Here is an 18,272-nt window from a genome sequence, read left to right on the forward strand (position 1 = left end):
CTGAAATACTGGGACACTCCTGCCATCACCAACAAGCCCCCCAAGTTGAAAAATGCTTGTTTTCTTCCCTCCAGACAGGTGCTTCCTGACTACGTCTAACACCTTTTCCCTTCTTTTCCAGGATTTTTGTTTCCCCTTTATCTTTCCCTGTATTTTTGCATTTGTTTTAAAATAAAATTCAGGTGCATGAATCCTCTAGAAAATGTGCTTAAATTATCAATTAAAGTAATGCATCGCAAATTGTAGTTTCAGTAACAGTGTCTTAGCCCTGCTCTAAACAGATCAAATTTGAAACTTGCTTTAAACCTGTCTTGCAAACTACTACTGTAATGAACATATGAATTGTTTTTCCAAGCCTAATTACCTCTTCTGTTTGCTTGCATAAGGCTAAAGTTAAGGATAAAAGTCTTAATAATTTATGGAAAAAAAAAATTTGAGGGTTCTAGTAATAGCAGGGCTTTAATCCAATGAACTTTGCAGTTTTGGGATGACACAAACTGCTTGTTACCAGAATTAGTGAGTTTCCATGGCAGAGGTTTGCTCAATGAAGAGTAGTTTGGAGCACTCAATTCCAGAACCATTTAGGTTGTGAGGCTGGGTTTTCTGGGAGCTGGGTCTCTAAAAAATTCCTGGCAGCTGCAAAGTGAACTGCAAGATATGTATTATCCCCTTCCACTTTTTGTCATTGATAAGACTTAGACCAAACTGCCTAGTGACTGATCAGATTATATTTTATGCCCAGGGGATGGATGTAGATGGTCATTAAGGTCCCCTCCATTCCAAAGCATTCCATGATTTCCCCAAAAGTCCACATGCTCAGTGATGTAAAAAACTTTAATTTCAACATTTCCTTTTCCAAAAATAAAGCCCAGTGACTTTGGAAGTGCCCCAGTGATATAGAGCACAAGAAATACCTTTAGGGTGTGTAGGTTTAGGACACAGTGTGGCAGGAACTGGAAATGCTTAAAGCTTTATTTTCACTCTGGTTTTAGTTGAAAAATTGAGGCCACTGGCAGTTGAGAGTTTGCAGATGGAACCTGGTTAAGGTGAAATTGGTCGAGTAAAGCCAGAAAAAGCAAATGAAGTTCAGTGTGCCTATAGAAGAGGCCCTGGGCTGGCAGCTGGAACCAAAAACAGCAGTAGGGACCCAGCTGCCTGAGCCAGGTTGGTGTAAGAGGTGAAGAGACTGGATGGGTTGAGACTTGTCCCACAGGTAATTTTCTTTGAGACTCATTGCAGAAGCAGGTCTGCCTGACCTTTTGTTCAGCTTTCCAGCAGCAGCACCAAGATGTGACTCAGCGCTGGTTCGGTAATAGCTGTTTATGTGAAATTAAGAGTGGGAAATGGGGGGTGAACATTAGCAAATATTTTCTAGGAGTTAAGGCTGTTATTCTCTGAAATGCTCTGCAAAAACACAATGGAAACCTCTCAGTGAGACACTTGAAGCTGAACAGAATATAGTACAGAGAGCAGGGAATTACAGTGCCCTGATGTTAACGTGCTCATGGCCTCAGATGGCTCTGCTATTACTAAATTCCAATGATAATTCTGGTAATAATTGTTCCCTTTATTTCTAAACTGAATTGTTGTAATTCATTATAGTCTTGTCTAACAGGTCAAATTACTGGAAAACTAAAGCAGATATAAAATGAGTTGCTGATAGTGCTCTTCTTTGGAGCCTCAGTTGTTTGATCAGTCATTTTACATTATTATATATTTTTATTGGTTGCTGGTCACGTGTTACACTTTGATTTTTAGGTTATTCTAGCTTCCACAGTTCCTGGTCTAGGCTGCTGTGAACTGACCCCTCTTTATGTAGTTTTCTGACAAATATCACAGCAAACAGATCCAGAAATGCTGTTTTGTGAGTCCTTGTTCCTGTAAGTCCCTCCCACTTCCCAGAGGTGTTCTTCAGTCTCAGCTGAAGGAGTTTGTGTGTAGAGTAAGAATTAGTCTTTAAAGCATGATCAGAGTACATAAATGCTCATTAAAGCTCTGTGCTGTTGGTGGCTGTGTATAAATTTAACATCATACAGTTACAATCGCCCCAGAGCACCTCAACAAATGCTCAAGCTCCAGCAAAATCCAAGTATGTGCTCACAAACTTTGAATTGGGGCTATGGAACACACTCTGCCTAATTTGCACCAACCATGCATAGTGTCAGCACTCTGAAATACCAAGCAAGTGAACACCCAGGCAAAGGTTGGGGTTCCCAAGATGTCTTGCTAATTGCTCTGGCTGTGATTTAATGTTGTTTATTTATTACGCTCCGTTATTTTCTGTAGCTCAGTTAGTTCACAACAAAACCCTGAAATGTTGGAGTTACAATCCATCCTCCTAGCACCACAATATTACATCTTTTCTAAGAGAAATTTTATTTTAATTATAAGCTTTGTACTAAGGCTTCATTAGTTTCTATTACAGAGCTAATTGCAGGTCTCTTTTCCTTATTTAATTTTTTTTAGCAACAAAAATTCTTAAACCAATGCTTATTCTACTATGAGGACAAATTCTGCAGTAATTATACAGAAGGCAATGGATGAATTGGACTAGATTTGCAAATTTTCCTGCTAAACAGTTGCAGGACAATTCTGCTTAGTTTGAAAAGAGTATGTTTAAAAGAATTAATAATTTAATTTATTATTTAAATTCAGAATTTAAGGAATTTTGAAAAGAGAGGAATGCCAGCTTTCATGCTTGATTTGGTATCAATTAAACATGGCCACAAATTTGTAGAATGGAGTGAATTCTTGAGCTCTGGGAAATGTGGACTGGGATGTTTGGGACCAGGGAGTTTATCTTTGTTGTGATCTTTTCCAAACATGCAGTGTTTTTGTTTTTAGGTTTTTGGGTTGCTCTCAAAACAACCTAAGCAAAACACTTGGTGTTGGAGATTTCCAAACTTAGGTAAGTTGCAATTCTTTAGAGCATCCCATACATGCTGAGTGTTCTTTCAAATGTTATTGTTCTTTCCAAGATTGATTTATTTGCTGGTGCAATTTTTTTACTGGGGATGCAGAGACAAATCTGAATTCCAAAATAACTTGTTATTTGGACCAGTTGTGGGTTTCTGGTGGGAGTCTGTCCTTTTGTGTTCATTAGTGGCATTCAGTTCCCACAGCTCTGTTTCATGCTGGACTTGACAAGCAATTAAAAGGCTTTTTCACTTATAAAAGCATCCTCTTAGGTGTTTAGAGCTGGAAATGCAGAAATCAGTGTATGGGATGGTTTTGGAGGCTTATTCCAAGTCACATTTCAAGTTTGTGGCAGCGCTGGGTTTGCAGGATGAGCTTATGAATCTCCAAGTGAAATCTGGATTAGCAAGATCTACCCAGCCCGAGAAGAAAATGTTTGCACAAACATCTTTTAAGGGAAACTGATGACTTTCACAAGATCTTAAATAGATTGTACTGAATTAATTATCCCAGTCCTGTAGTTAACTACAGATGAGACTGTAACTGGGACCCAGCAAGCTAAAAAGGAACCTCCATCCTTCCTGAGCCAGCAGGAGCTGAGCCAAGCTGGGCTCGGCTGAAAGCCTTTCTTTGTGGATCTTGCTGGCTGTCAGTGTGAAAGGTGGATGGAGGCTAAAAATGGCTCAGGAGCATGGCTGGTGTATGCAGGGAATAGCAATGAGAAGGGAGTGAAATCAGAGACCGAGCCCTGGACGTTGTGGAAAGCATCCAAGGGGGTGGAAAATGCACAAGCGAACAGGTTATGTGTGGCTGCTGCACGGGGAAATGGCAGAAGGGAGCAAAGGGAAGGGGGGAGAAAACCCACCCAAAACCAAAGGACAAGTGAAAGGGAGATGCTCTAAGAGACACGAAGGGATTATGAGGGAAATGTTTTTCCCCCGAGGGCGGTGGGGTACTGAACAGGTACCCAGGGAATGGGCACGCCCCAAGGCTGCCGGAGCTCCAGGGGCATTTGAGGGACGCACAGGGTGCGATTTTGTGGTGTCTGTGCAGGGCCGGGAGCTCGATCGATGATCCTGGTGGGTTCCTTCCAGCTCTGGAAATTCGAGTTCATGAAGCGCGATCCTGCGGGAGAGGGGTCAGGGAAGGAAGCGCTTCCTGCAGGGGAGTCCGGGGGGCAGTGGGCGGCGGACACCGCAGCGCGGAGGGGCCGAGAGCGGGCCATGGCGGCCGAGGGGCGGTAGCCCCTCCATGAGCGTAGGCAGGGGCCGAGCTGAGGGGCGGCAGCCCCGCCACGAGGGACGGAGCCCCGCCATGAAGGCGGCCTACCCATGCCAGGCTGAGGGGCGGCAACTCCTCCATGAGGGCGGGCAGGGGCCGAGCTGAGCGAGGGTCGGTAGCCCCCCCATGAGGGACAGAGCCTCGCCGTGGGAGTGGTCGATGCTCGGCTGAAGGGCGGCAGCCCCGCCAAGAGGGCGGGTGGAGCTGGGCTGAGGGCGGCCGATCGATGCCGCGCCGAGGAGCAGCACCCCCGCCGTCAGGGCCGACAGGAGATGGGCAGGGACATGGCGGCGCCGCCCGCCCTCCTGAGGGCGGCTCGCTCCCGCCCCGTGCTGACGTCACCCCCAGCTCTGCCGGCGCCATTTTGGACGCTCACCGCCGGGGGGGCCGGAGCGGGGCCGCCCCAGCCCCGCCGCGGCCGCGCCGCCGCCGCCTCCGCCTCCTCCATCCGCCGCCATCGCCGCCCGCTGCCGCCGCCCGCCCCGCGCCGCCCGCCCCGCCCGCGCCGCCCGCTCCGCCCGACCCGCCGCGGCCGCTATCGCCAGCACAACATGGCAGGTAAGGGCAGCCTGCCCCCCCTGCCCCGGCGTGGCTCGGGGGGCTTTCCCCGCTGCCTCCCTGGCTCCCGGCCGCCTCTCCTATTCCGACTCGCTTGCGCCTTGCGGGTTGTGGGGTGGGTTTTTTTTATCCTCTCTTGTGGGAATTCGTGCTTTGCTCCCACCCACCCCTCCTTCCCTCCGTTCTCGGGGGGGAAAAAAAAAGCATGGAAGAAGCAAGGTGGAGCGGGAAGTGGTGTGTTTTGGAGTTGAAGAGCTTGCAGGCAGGGTGGGTCTGCTGCCTTTTCGTAGAATCATGGAATGATTTGGGTGGGAAGGGACCTTAAAACCTGTCCAGTTCCACACCCTAGCACGGGCAGGGACCCCTTCTGCTATCTCAGGGTGCTCCAAGCCCCGTCCAGCCTGGCTTTAGACACTTCCAGGGATCCAGGGACAGCCACAGCTGCTCTGGGCACCCCGTGCCAAGGCCTCTCCACCCTCTTAGAGAAGAATTACTTCTCAATATCCTAGCTCAGCCTACTCTTTGAGTTTGAACCCATTATCCCCCCCGTCCTGTCACTACACGCTCTGGTAAAGAGTTTTCCCCCTTGAGGCTTTGGGGTCGGTGCTTGTGGTTATTTCTCAGAAGCGCTGCCGTGCTCGGAGAGGTTCCAGGTGCAGGCGGTGTCCAGATTGCAGTCGCACCCTTCTGTAGGGAGCAGCCTCTGAGCATCTGCAAATGCCAGTAAAATTTGGCACAGGGCGTAATTAAACAGTACAGGTCTCGCTGTGTTTTCTTTCCCATTCCTTCCACTGCTTGCTCCCCATTTCACATCCCGAAGTACTGTTGGTAGGCTTGGGAGCGTGTGTGCAGAACGGATCTCTTCCCTCTTACTTTTCTTTGCAATTTCTTCATTTGGAAATTTATTCATCCCCCTCCTCTGCACATGAATTGTCTTTTCAGTGCTTTGCATGTGGAGGAGCAAAGCATAGGAGGCTTTGTGAGGCTTGTGCTTTGCCTTTCCCCCCTACACCATATGCACATGCTCCACCCTCCTCTTGCCGTTTTATTCGTGGGGGGAACAAAGTGCCAACTTAGTTCAAGTAAATTGTATGGAAAAGGGGACTTTAGCTCGAGCAGCAGGAGCAGTGATTCTCTCTAAACTGTTCCCTTTAAGTACTGCTATGGTGCTAGCTGCTAAATGACAAATGAAGAAGTTGAAGAGAAGAAAATGGGTTGTAGGATTTTGGGGGAGTGATGGGGGAGGGAAAGCATTTTGCCATCTCCTGCATAAATCGGTTCAGTTGCTTGCCTTCACCTCCTCGGGTTATGCAGCTGGATGTAATCCTTCAGGGAAGAATTTAAAGCAAGTGAAAAATGCACACTGTACTCTATTCCAGGACTTCTTATTCTGAGGCGCTTCATCTTTTCTGGAAAGATTATTTTCAGGCTTCTGATTTCTTTCTCTTTGCGTTTTTTTGACTCCCTTAACTTGGGAAGAGTCTCCTCCTGTATTCTTTGTTATCTCCAAAGCCCTACCAGAGCTCGGGATTAATGTGTAAATGCCATCTGTTGCTCAGCCGGTTTGAGTTGTGTGGAAGAAAAGTTCCATTTTGACAGTGGCTTTTGGAGGAAAAAAAAAAAAAAAAGGAAAAGAAAAAAAAAGCCAACCGAGGCAAGCCCATTTCTGGCTCTTCCTGTATGTCCTCAGCCCTGCAGTGATTTGCTCAGAATGAAATGCAAAAGAAATGGGTGGTGATTTTTGGTGTGTGTTTTGGTGGCACGGTTCAAATGAATCACTGCCTTCAGCCGAGGCAGTAATGTTCCTGAAGTTTTCTCTGCGATCCGTTTTCTATGGTAGTAGAACTTGTCCTCCTCCGATTGCTTGTTTGCTTTTCTGCTCGGATTTGCTGCTTTTTTTTTAGGCTGATAATTGCTTTCATTACTTCTGCGAAGAGACTCTAAAATTGTGGTAAAATTCTTTTTCTATAGCCTTGAGTGCATAGGGTCGGTGCAGTGGGTTAGTGAAAGAAGGAGATGAATTGTGTGTTTGGTTTGTATTGGCTGGGAGATTTGAAATTTTCTGAAAAAGCACAGCTCTGAGAGTTTATATTTAAGCTGTTTGTGTGTGTGTTTAGGGGGTTCTGACTGCTCAAGTAGGAAAAAGCATTTGAATTTTAAATTCGTAGTTAATGTTGCTTAGTCCAGCGAGCTTTGGTTGAGTGAAGCTTTTATACTGCTTGTGCTTCCCTGTTTTTGACAAAAACTGCATTGAAGGCTGACAAAAACAATATCCAAAGGAAAAAGGTGGGGAGGGTGGTGTGTGATTGTGCCTCAGCACTGCTGAGGAAGTGGGCGTGCACAGGCTCTGAAATGTGCAATCTGGAACCATTGTGTGCTTGTGCTGCTGCTCTTGGGGGGGCTCGTTTTATTGAATTGTTTTCATTTTTTCAGGAGCTGGAGGAGGAAATGACATTCAGTGGTGTTTTTCTCAGGTGAAAGGCGCTGTAGATGATGATGTAGCAGAAGGTAAGAGTAATATTTTTTACTGTTTTCTAACTTTTTAACCATTCCTTAGGTAGGGAGATGTGGATGCAGTCAGTGGAATATCCCAGTGCTGCTGAGTGCGCGTTGAGCAAAGCAAATGGACACTTCATGTGCATTCTCATCTCCAGGTTCAGGTTTAAACTGTGGTTTGAAAGTATCATTCAACACTCTTGTAAAAGAGTTTGGGCTTCTTAACTTTTTTTTGCTGGAATTATTTTCTAAGATTGTTAAGATTTTTCTGATTTTTTGGCTTTTGATTTGTGTTTTTTCTTAATCTGCAAAATGGGGAATGTGATACTTTAATTCCACAAGGAGGTGTTGTTAGAATTGATATTTGTACTCTTTGAAGATCTAAGTGCTAGATGAAGTAATTATCCCAGTCTTTCTAGCTCCTATTAACAAGAGGCAAAAGAAATCTGAATATTTGTGCTTGCCACCTTAGTACGTAAGGAGCAGCTTTGGCTTTGAAATAATACTGGAAACTGTCTGAAACTTTTCCAGGCTGGCAGTGACAAGTGTCATGTTACACTAAGATGGCTGCCTCTGAATTTCACTGTAAAAACTGCACTGTTTGGTTTTTTTTTCCCTTGGATTTTGGATCATTGGAGGAATAATGCTTTTCTCTGTGTTGGAGAGCGGAATCTCTTGTGTGATTGTTCTCAAGGAAAGATCCCCTGACTTATGAATTTCTTTGGCCATAAAGTCCTGTTGGCACAAAGTAGCCTTTAAGATCATGAGTTAAAAGTTGTCTTTTGCAAGCAGTTGGCCTTGTCACTAATGTAATTCTGGGTTTTTTTCTTTTCCTTGCATATATTGAATGCTCTGGCATACAAGTGACATTAATGTTATATTTAGAAAAGCAGTAACTACAGTTTCCATTATTGCCCTGCTTGACATGTGGTTCAGATTAGCTTCCAAAGGCCCAAAGAAAAGATGGGTATAAACATAACTGAGTTGTTTTTATTTATTAGCTGCAGCATGTGGCAAACAATGCACTGAGACTTCTGTTGTTTGCAAGTTGGAATATGTTTTTTGGAGATGAGAAAGCTGTAACAATTTCAAGTTTAATTTTAAATTCTTCAGGAAGTAGATTTTAAAACTTGAACTCAAAAGTACTGTTAAATGTGGTATAATTTTTTTCCCTGACTGATTTAAAATTCTGTAACCTTTGTTTTATTTACGTATCAAGCAAAATCCTTAAGTGCAAGTATTGAAGAAGTTGTGGTTATGGTGAAGTTGTGGTTCTTTAAAATAATTCTTCATTAAAATAGATGTTGATATGCTTCTAGTAGTAATGAATTTATATATAGGTATAGAAAAGTAACCTTTACTGGGATCTGGAAATGCAAGAGTGAAGAAATAGGAATGAAGGACAGACTGAGCTGTTTTAAGTGTTGCACTTAGTGTTAGGAAAGGTGCCTTGCCAGCTTTGTGCCTCCTGCCAGGCTGGGAGCTGCACTGAGCACTGCTGGAATCCTGGGGCAGACTTCAGGGAAGCCTTTGAGAGACTTAACTGGCTTCAGTTTCAGCAAGCCAGGCAGCTTGGTTTCCAAAAGGCTGTAAGAATGTCCATTTTTTGGTTTATAGACAGTGTAGCCTTCTGATTCTGTGACCCGAAGAGTAAAAAAGAAACTTTGTTTCATTGTCAGCTGTACCTGACTTAGGATGAGTCTTGAGGTCCAAAGTGTATTATACTGCAAGGTGTTGTGAAACTGAGCTGCCTAGGGAGAGATCCCAAGTATTATTGATGTTATGCTTGGTTGTAATAAGCGTGTGGAGCTGAAATTCTCTCCTGTTCCCGTGTATTTGGCTCCCACAATCCGTACTGGAAGTTGGTGAAAACAGTTGTTTATATTGATTTCTTGTTATACATCACAGTGTCTCACTGTAATTCTGTTGGAAGCATGATGTATCAGGATGGTTGCATTTTTCCATTTCCTAGCAGTATTTCTGGCTTTGAGATTCACTTCATGGTTCACTTCACACAGACATGGAGCCTTGTTTGGTTCTTGTACCAACTGGAGCAGCAGCTTCTGGTCTTTTGGAATACCTAATGACAAATTGACAGTGGGTCCAAGTGCAGTCTGAGGACCTGTTTTGTTCCCTGCCTTTCCTTCTGCTTTCTTGGGCCAGGCCCACAGTGAAAGCTCAAGGGAATCTTACTGTCCCAAGTTTTAATGACTCTCTAACCACTGTGGTCTGCCAGAGAACAGGTCTGCACTCCAGTCATGCCTGCGGTGAGCACAGTACCAGTTTGTGTACAAGGAGTACAAGGCTGTGAAGATCGGATTTTTGAGCGGCTGCAGAGCTCAAAATCTAAATAGCAGTTTGTTGTGGAATGTTGAAATTTCACTGAAAGCAAATGTGAAGAATTGGGAATTTTACTTTCTGTTTTCCTTCTGTTGGTAACTTAGTGTTGCAATATTTACATTGGAAAGCTGTCTTGAACAAAGCTAAAGCAGAGATAAGCAGGAAAACGACATCATTTAATTGCATTAATCAATGGGATACAAAGCCAGTGGTGTCCCTACAGTATTTTTTGTCTGTAAAACAGGCCCATGGAGAAGAACATTTTGGACAGTAACACTCTTAATACAGTAACAGTTGTAACAACTTTAAAAAGTCTGTCAAGAATGCTATTATGTAGCTTCCAGTATGTATCAGGTCAGACCTGACCTCCAGCCTTCCCATCACATGTATCACCTATAATTCTTTAGATACTTGGACTGGGCTGGCTGGTTGTTACAAAGTCAATATTTGGTGGTTTTGGTGGCTGAAACATGAACTCTGATACACAGTTTTTCATTTTCTGGCTTTCCAACCACTGTGTGATGGATGGATGTGACATGTAAGGGGAAGGGGGGGAAATTGTGTCACTAAAGCCCGGGGAAAGATGGCACTGAACTTGCATGTGGGGCCTGCCTGGGTTACTGCTGTGGCAAAGCTTTTCTACTGAAAATGTGAACGTGAGGAGTAGAAGTAGCCTCTCTTCCCTTGGCATGTATGGAATTTACCCTTGCTTGTAAGCTGTGGCCTGGCTGTGTCAGATCACAGTTAAGCACAGAAATCAGGTTATAAATTGAAATATCGGTGTCAGCTTCATTATAACTCTGGTCCTTAATTTTAATTGATTCTAGTGATTTATCAGTATGTTGTATGAGGACAAAGCTTGTTGTAGTTTGTGCTGCCTCTCTCTCTGAAATAGCTTTCGTCCCTGCTTAGTTTTGTATTTTCATACTTACATATGTATGTTTCTTCTGGGGTGGAGAAGGCAGAGTGCTTGTTTGTGATAAGTTCAGTGATCGGGTTATCAAAAGAGTCTGTAATGCACAGATTTCTTTCTTTTGTGCCGTCACAGTTTCGGTACACGTGAGACTTAATTGTCCAGAAATACTCTGGTGTTTTCTTAGTGGAAACTTCCTTTATGGGGATAATTATAGAAAAGGATTACAAATATTTTCAGCAGTGGTTTTGTTGGTTATACTCTTTTGCTGTTCTTCAGAATGTGGCATAATAGCAACTGCAGTTGGGAGCAGCTAAAAGTTGTGAGTTTAAACTGTCTCTGAAAACTACCCACTTGCTTAATGGAGTGAGTTTGTACTTCAGAACAAATTCAGTCAATTTGTTAAATTGCTCAACAGAAGGAGAAGAGTAAAGCAGCTCTATCTCAATGTTCTTTCAGGTGTAATTCAAAGATATGTAAAAGTCTGATAGTCCAGGTCCAAGGCTGGGAGCCAGGAACTTATGTCCTAAGCTTTAACCCTGAATGATTACTGCTCATCTTGGATAAGTTGTTTAACTGTTTCATGCCCAAATTGTCTCTGAAAGAAGCATTTGAATATCTGTTGTGGCTGCTAGTTACTGACTTTATTTATGCTTAACGCTTAACCTTTCTGTGATGCTTTGTTAATTGTCTGTGATTTGCTTCATGTCTCCTCCTAGAGCCAGACATGGCTGTGTCTGTTTTAGAGTGAAAATGATGAACGGATAAAATTCTGTCCCTGGCTTGTGTGTGGTATAAGACTGAAACAAAATTGGACATTTCCTGGTTCAGGAATGCTTTCTGTGTTTGGTTCTAGGTGTGTTATGTCTGCCAAATGTAGTTTGATATTTACTTTTGACAGGTTTCAGAATTGCAGAGCAGCAATGGGGATTGATGTTGCTTTAGCAATGGTAGTTTGTCTTGAGTGCATGAAAAGTGTTATTTCTGAATAAAGAGAAGTGAAGGCAGGAATAAGGATGTCTATAGAAAGGTTGTTTACCGCAATCTGTGTTTTTTTCGTTGTTTGGTGGCTTGTTTTTTGTTTTTGTTTGTTTTTGGGTTTTTTTTTTTGTTTAGTGGTTTGTTAGTTTTGTTTTGGTTTTTTTTTTATGAGAATTGATGGAATTGGAGAGGAGAAAAAACTCTCAGAGAATAAGAGTGACAGTGAGGTTGCAATAATATTGCTGAGGAAAGACTGGATATAGTTGTGGGAGGGAAGCTAATTTGGGCTTTTGAGGGCTGTGGTTATGTTCTCTATGCTCATGAGGTAATATCATTTACAAGGAGCAAGGCCTAGTAATAGGTTTGTTTATAAGAGGTAGTTTGAAATATGGTGTAGATGGGAAAAGAAAGACCCACGGTTATAGTCCTGTTCTGTATTCCTGAGTCTGCTTCTGTATTTGAGCTCTTCAGCTGCTCAGAGAATGTCTGTATCTAGAGAGAGAGAAATAGGCTACTGTGTTCTAGGAAGTGCTGTTCTGGATGGACTAGAGTGTGCATTTAAAGTGTGCAGTCCCCCAAAACAAAGAGCATTTAGCAGACAGATAAATAGGCAGTGGCTGTTCAGCTCCCCAGAAATAATTCAGTTCTCTTTCTTGCATGGGTTTGGAAGCTGGGGCACTTCAGCTTGTCAGTCAGGGATTTTTCTGTCCCTTCTGTGAGGCGTTGCTGTTCTTGGAATCTCTGTCTTAAAATAAAAATTAGTTATTAAAAAGGCTTTGCTTTGGAAATGCACTGCTAGAGTGATCAAGCCATCAGACTCCACAGCACACATGAATGCAAGCTGGGCTGTCAGCAGCAATCTAGATGGAGTACAGCTCTGCATCAGCTTTGTGAAACTTTTTGACTTTTCAGTTTATAGGTGTTACCTAAACGCTCTGGTTTGGCTGTTTCTACCTTAGGAATGGGTACAGCTGTTGCAGTAGCTGTAGCTTCACAGAGTGTATTTTTGAAGAGCTAAAATGAAGACTAAAGCTCCCAGTGGATGCAGAGCTGAAGGAAGAGTTAAAAGCTGGGTGTTCCAAGCTGTACTGGTTCCCCCCCCTTTCTGTTCTCTCTGACTTGCCTATTTAGGCCACAGCTGCATGTTTGGCGGCATTTCTGCTTAAAGAGGCACTGCTTCCCACTCCCTGGCATGGGTGTTCACCTAAGAGGACAGTGAACTTTTTGGGGAAGCTGATCCAGCTGAAAAATTGGCAAAATCATGGTTTTTCACGGGATTATTTTTCGGCTGAATTGAACCCTGCTGTGATTCTCAGAGCTCTGCATGTGCTTATGCCAGTGTGGAGAGTGATCAAGTGGCTCAGAGGAGCAAGAGGAACTCTGGAAGAAGATTGGTCTCTTTGTAGGACTTTACATGAAGGCAGTGCAAGACCCTGATTGATCTCTGAGTGCTGTGCTACTATGAAGGGTAAAATCAGCTGCTATAAAGGACTTTAAACCTTTGCTGTTCAAGATCCATACTTTGAACATGTGCTATCTGCAGGCCAGCAATAAAATCGCTGCTACGGTATCAGAATTATTTTGTGATGTATTTTTTTATGGTGCACATGGAGTGGGTTTTCCACTGTGTCCACACAAGCAGTCTGTGGAAATAGGATTTGTTCAGTGTTGTTTCGGGCTCTGTTAGTAAAATGAGCTTGCTAATATCAGTGCAAGTTAAGTTTCTTTGAAGTTGTTGTAGGAAATAATACCAATTGAATGGGAGGTGGGTTGTTACTGATTGGTTTATTGTAAAGCACTTAAAAAGATAATCTGACAAATTATAATCTTCTCTTGTCGTGTCTTATCAGTCTTAATATGATTTGAAAAATGGATCCCTTCTTTGGGGTTTCATCTCCACCTAAATTGATGTATTGTCTTGCATTAAATGCTGCAGAATTAGTGTGCCTTTGTTTTAGCTGCTGTTAAAGTGTGTATGCAATTAAATCTGCTCTGTGTGTGCCTCATGGAGCAAAAACATCAATTACTGATGGTACCGAGTTAAGGCTGCAGTTTGTCCTTTCATCTGTAGGAAACACTGTGCTCCCACAATAATTTCATTATATAAGATGTTTTAATAACTGCCTTAAGGGTATTTTTCAGGCCTTTTTTCCTGTTTTCAATGCTCTGTAGTATATGCAGCACCACAACTGTGTCTACAGTATTTTTAGTATGGAGTGAAAAGTTTAGCAGAACGAATGAGTGTTCAGTAATCACGTGAAACTGTGGTTTGCACTCAAAGAAGTTATTGAAAGGAGTAAAAAGCCTTGGCTTAGGTTGATGTTTAGGTTGTGAATGTGAACAGTTACCCTGTTCCAATGAAGATGAAAGCAGATAAATGCAGGAAGTATTTATTAATCCAAACCAATTTGGAGTAATCTCTTTCAAGAAGCAGTGGTAGATCTTGCAGTCAAAATAACAATGCTGGGACAGTTGTCTAGGCTTTAAACTTGAGCAGAACACATGTAATTATAGCTTTGTTACATTGCCACGGCTCAGTTATGCTCTTGCAACATGCACCAGCTAAATGCTGCTTTTGTAAGGTCAGTGTGTCAGTAAACTGGAAATAGATGGTACATTGCCTTCTTCCATGCCTTTGAAAATGTGGAAAGCATAAGAAAAGTTTTAAGAGGTAAAATATTGATACCTTGTGTGTGCACACTTGTTAATAATTTTATGTAGCAGGATTTCCTTAGTTGAATATAGTGTTGCTCACTTTCTGGCTTCCCACGCAGGCCTGCTGTGGAACGCTGCTCTGGGTAGCAGGCAGTGTTCCATGAGTGTGCTCTTGCCTGCGTCTTTAGTCACTGGGAGGTTTTGGGTTGTTAATTTTCCTTTGAAATTAGGTACCACCATCAGGTTCTGCTATTGTGCGCTGATATTACTGAAAACAATTATTTGGGGCTTCTCTGCATGATTGTAATCCAGTGAGAGGAACAGAAGTGGCTGGAAGATTCTCGCTTTCCACTCCTAACTTATCACTCTTTTGTTAGGCACTGGAGGAGAAGCTATTAATTTGGTCAGCCATTCTTTAACAAAATATATTTTCCTCTCAGCTGTCCACAAGTGATAGCACCTTAAGGGGAACGAGCATATTTAGGTCATGTGAAGTCCCTGAGGCAGTTCTATTTGCATCTAAGTTTTGAGGAAAATTTTAGGGTCAGGAAAAAAGGGTTTAAAAGAGTTGTATTGTAAGAAAGATTGATTTTCCCAAATACATAGAAGGTATTTTGTGTGGAAATGTTTCCTTTTGCATTTTCAATTGCAGTTCTTAAATTAATGCTCTGGGAATAATGAGAGCTCCAAACATACACAGTTGGCACTCTGGTTTTGAGAACCTGAGAAATGATAATTACCTCAACTGTTCCTGAATTAATGTAATTGAGACTTCATATTATAGTTGCTTATTTAAAATATGGTAAATATGGTGTAATTTCTAATATATTCTTGTTTGTTGAATGCCAGTAACTATATTTTCCCTTTTTTTTCCCAATGACTATAGAAAGTATTTCAGTGACCATTCTTTGATCCTTAAAAGCAGTTATTTTAGCTGTCATTTGTGCTATTGTTAAATGGTGATTTGAGAAGCCATGAGCTATGCTTGTGTATAGTGCTTATAAGTGTAGTCTGAAGGTCTTGCTTTATTTTCAAATAACTTGGAAGTGAATTGGTCCAGTGGACAAGAACTACCTACTGAAATAAAGCTTTGGCTTTCAAAAAAATATTATGACTCTCAAAGACACTTGTTTGAGAGCTCTTGGGCTATTTTCCAGTGGAATTGCTTAACAAACCCCTGACTCCTCTGGTTCCGCTTTTGGTGCATTGAGTAGGGAATAATATATAGAAATATTGAAGATAATAAAGAAAAACTTGGATTATTTTTTAATAATTACCCAGTTTGGCTTGTTTTGAAGTTTGACCTTGGTGTGGGAAGAGGAATTAGAATTCAAATTACACCCTAGCCTGCCTGTAGGTTTGTTGTCACTTCAAGTAGCTGCTGCTCCTGAGAGAAATTGTCCTTCCTAGTGCCTCTGCCTGTCACTGCCTTCAGCTGAGCCCGGTGATCCCTGAGCTCCAGAGCGGTCACTTGGGGAAACCAACCCAAATGAAAATTACTTCTCTTGGATTCCTTTTGGATTAATTTTATTCCACATCAGCTTCTCCAGATTGAATTTGTCCAATTTCTAGCAAATGTTTGTGGTGGGATGGGTGGTTGTTCTACAGGAACGGGATGAGAGTTGAAAGGACAGGTTGCTTCTCTTGGAGAGTTGATAATGGTTCTAAGGCAACATGGGAAGCTACGGAATTGGGAACAATTCAGCCTCCTTAGCCTTTTCACATTCACAGTTGATCCCTGCTTGTTCATAGTCTGCCTTTCACATGAAAACTTGACTTTCAGTGCACTGAGATTTGCATTTGAGGACATTTCTTCTCATAGATCAATATGAACAAACAGCAGTTGAAGTTGAAGCTGACAGTGTTCATTATATAGCCCAGCAGTGAGAAAATGTCACTGTTTATAGAGGTAATAGTCAAACATTCATAAGCTGTTTTACTGGAATGTGGAACTGGCAGGAATGCCTTTTTGCCCAGAAGTTTAAAACTTTCTGTATAATCCTTTCTGCCTTTTTTAGTCAGTTCTCCTCAAAGCTTCCTGTCATTGTTTTGGTTTAGTTTTATTTGTTTGTTTGTTTAAGCTAAATCCTGCACTGCTTTCTTTTGTGTGTGCGCCTGTTAAAGAAGTATCTAGCGTCTTTCATTTGATTCCAGATCCTTCTGGAAGTGGTAACCTGTTCTGGAAAGCAGCAGGAGCTGACAGCAGGGCTGTGTTCCTGCAGTGCTGTGCTTAACCCAGCTCGTTTGTGTCTCACAGTAATGAGATGCCTCAGAGGAAAGGGCAGGAGGAAGACAAAGAGCATTTGAAACAAAACAAAATCCCTTGGATATTCTGCGCATGAGGTTGTTGGCTCCCTGGAGCTTGGGGATGCTTTCGCTTGGTGTGACCTGAGGAAGCTCATCCCAAGCCTGGGAGTACCAAACATCTGCCTGTTTCTGGAGGATGCTCATCATTCTGCTGCTTCTGAATTGGTACCAACAGCTGTGCAGCCAGGTCATGGTGCAGTGCTGCTGCAAGGTGTTTCTCCACTCTGGTTAGGAGCATGTCTGTGTTAGAAAAATGCCTTGGTAGGGTTGTACCTGCATTTTCTTCCTGCTCCTTGCTCACTGTCCTTCTGAAGAAGTTGTCAAGATAAGCTTTTCTTTGTGCCCATAAACTTTTTTATGTGTACACTGAAATTCTTTTTCCAGGGGTTTTACGTTGCATTCAGCTGGAAGCTGTTTGGCATCTTCCAATTCATGTTTGTTCTAACCAGGGTCTTTGGTCTGAGGTCAGTTTTCTAACAGAACTCTTACTATGCTTTTGCTTTTTGCCAACTTAAAAGTTTCAATTTAAATGTCATTGTCTCAGGGCATAGTGGGAAGACTGATTGAAGACTAGAAATGGAGATAACTGAAAGTAATTATTTGCAGTTGTTTTCTTTTGGAGTAATTTTAACCCTTCCCTGCTTTATTTTCCCTATTGTGAGACCTGCGTGGTGTTTCCTAAAATAAGGTTCCAAAGCCTTTGCTAGTTTTTTTTGTAATGATCTTTGACATCCTTGCAGGAAAGTAACGCTACCAAAATACTCTCTACCTTTTTTGATATAAAACATATATATATATATACACACACACATGCACATATATATATACACATATATATATACACACATATATATTATTAATAATCTGTTATACAACTCTTCCAAAACCAGAAAAGGTCCTGATCTATAAATATCACAGACATATTTGAAACAAACACTTAAAAATAAAGGTTGGTATTTTGCTTTGATTAGTGGACTATATTTATAGTTTTAAGAGGTGTTATAAATATGCCTTGGAGTTGTCAAGATTCCATGTGTTAGGATTCTCAAAGTCCAGGCCAGAAATTAGAATTGGCTTCTGTTTAATAATGATTTTTTTAAAGAAGCTGAGGCATGTATGCTCTGGCCGGAATAGAAGCACAGGAAAGCACTTGCCAAGTTGGGGGGTGGGGGGAGGTGGGGCTGGGGAGGAAAAGGCAACTGGGCGAAGGAAGATTGTTCTTTAAGGTTCCAAATGCCACTAAAGATGCATTAGGTATTAAAAGGAACTGATAGCTGAATGAGTGACCAGAGTTGAGGGGAGTAATCAGAAATTTTGATTTTCTAGTCGCTTCATCGAGCTGTGTATTTATCTCTGCTGGAAACTTCAGTTGTACTTGTGACCTTCAGAGGCCCTGTGCTCCCCGGCAGGCTGCCTGAAATTCAGCTGGAGAGTGGCCCTTCCTCCTGCCCTCCCTCCCTGCCCTTCTGGTAGGCAAGAGGAATTTCTGATTTCATTTTTCTTGCTTAGAAGGAGGCACTTCGTGCATTGTCTGAGCCACAACAGCCTCCTGCATTCTACACACCAAGATTAAACGCCTCCAAATGCTTGGCCTGAGCTTTGCACCTGAAATGAGTCCTTTGGTCAAAGAATGTGTTAGAAGAGTGTGAAACAGCAGGGCAGTTTTGAGGAGTTGGGTTTTTTTACTATCTACACAGGGATGCCCGCCAAGTCACAGAGTTCTAATTTTGAAAGGCATTGCTAAAGTATTATTTTTTTCTGTAATAATGGTATTACTAAATTTTAACCTGTGGTGTGTGTTCTGGATTGGCTTCAGCAAAAAGAG

General features: G+C 42.5%; 1 protein-coding gene across 2 annotated transcripts in view; it reads left to right on the forward strand.

Moving 5' to 3' along the window:
- The first annotated feature begins 4,652 nt into the window (after positions 1 to 4,652).
- PPP2R2A (protein phosphatase 2 regulatory subunit Balpha) overlaps positions 4,653 to 18,272 on the forward strand; it is a 35,792-nt gene continuing 22,172 nt past the window's right edge. Inside the window, exons 1-2 of one of the 2 annotated variants that reach the window (XM_084221714.1) lie at positions 4,653 to 4,755; positions 7,189 to 7,263. In XM_084221714.1, coding sequence (XP_084077840.1) covers positions 4,749 to 4,755; positions 7,189 to 7,263 — 82 coding nt within the window. In that variant the 5' untranslated portion in view covers positions 4,653 to 4,748. Of the gene's footprint in view, positions 4,756 to 6,539; positions 6,592 to 7,188; positions 7,264 to 18,272 lie in introns of those variants that run through there. The other variant, XM_084221713.1, reaches the window with a different exon arrangement.

This window comes from Fringilla coelebs (assembly GCF_963513975.1).
Source record: "Fringilla coelebs genome assembly, chromosome: 26".
Lineage (NCBI taxonomy): Eukaryota > Metazoa > Chordata > Aves > Passeriformes > Fringillidae > Fringilla > Fringilla coelebs.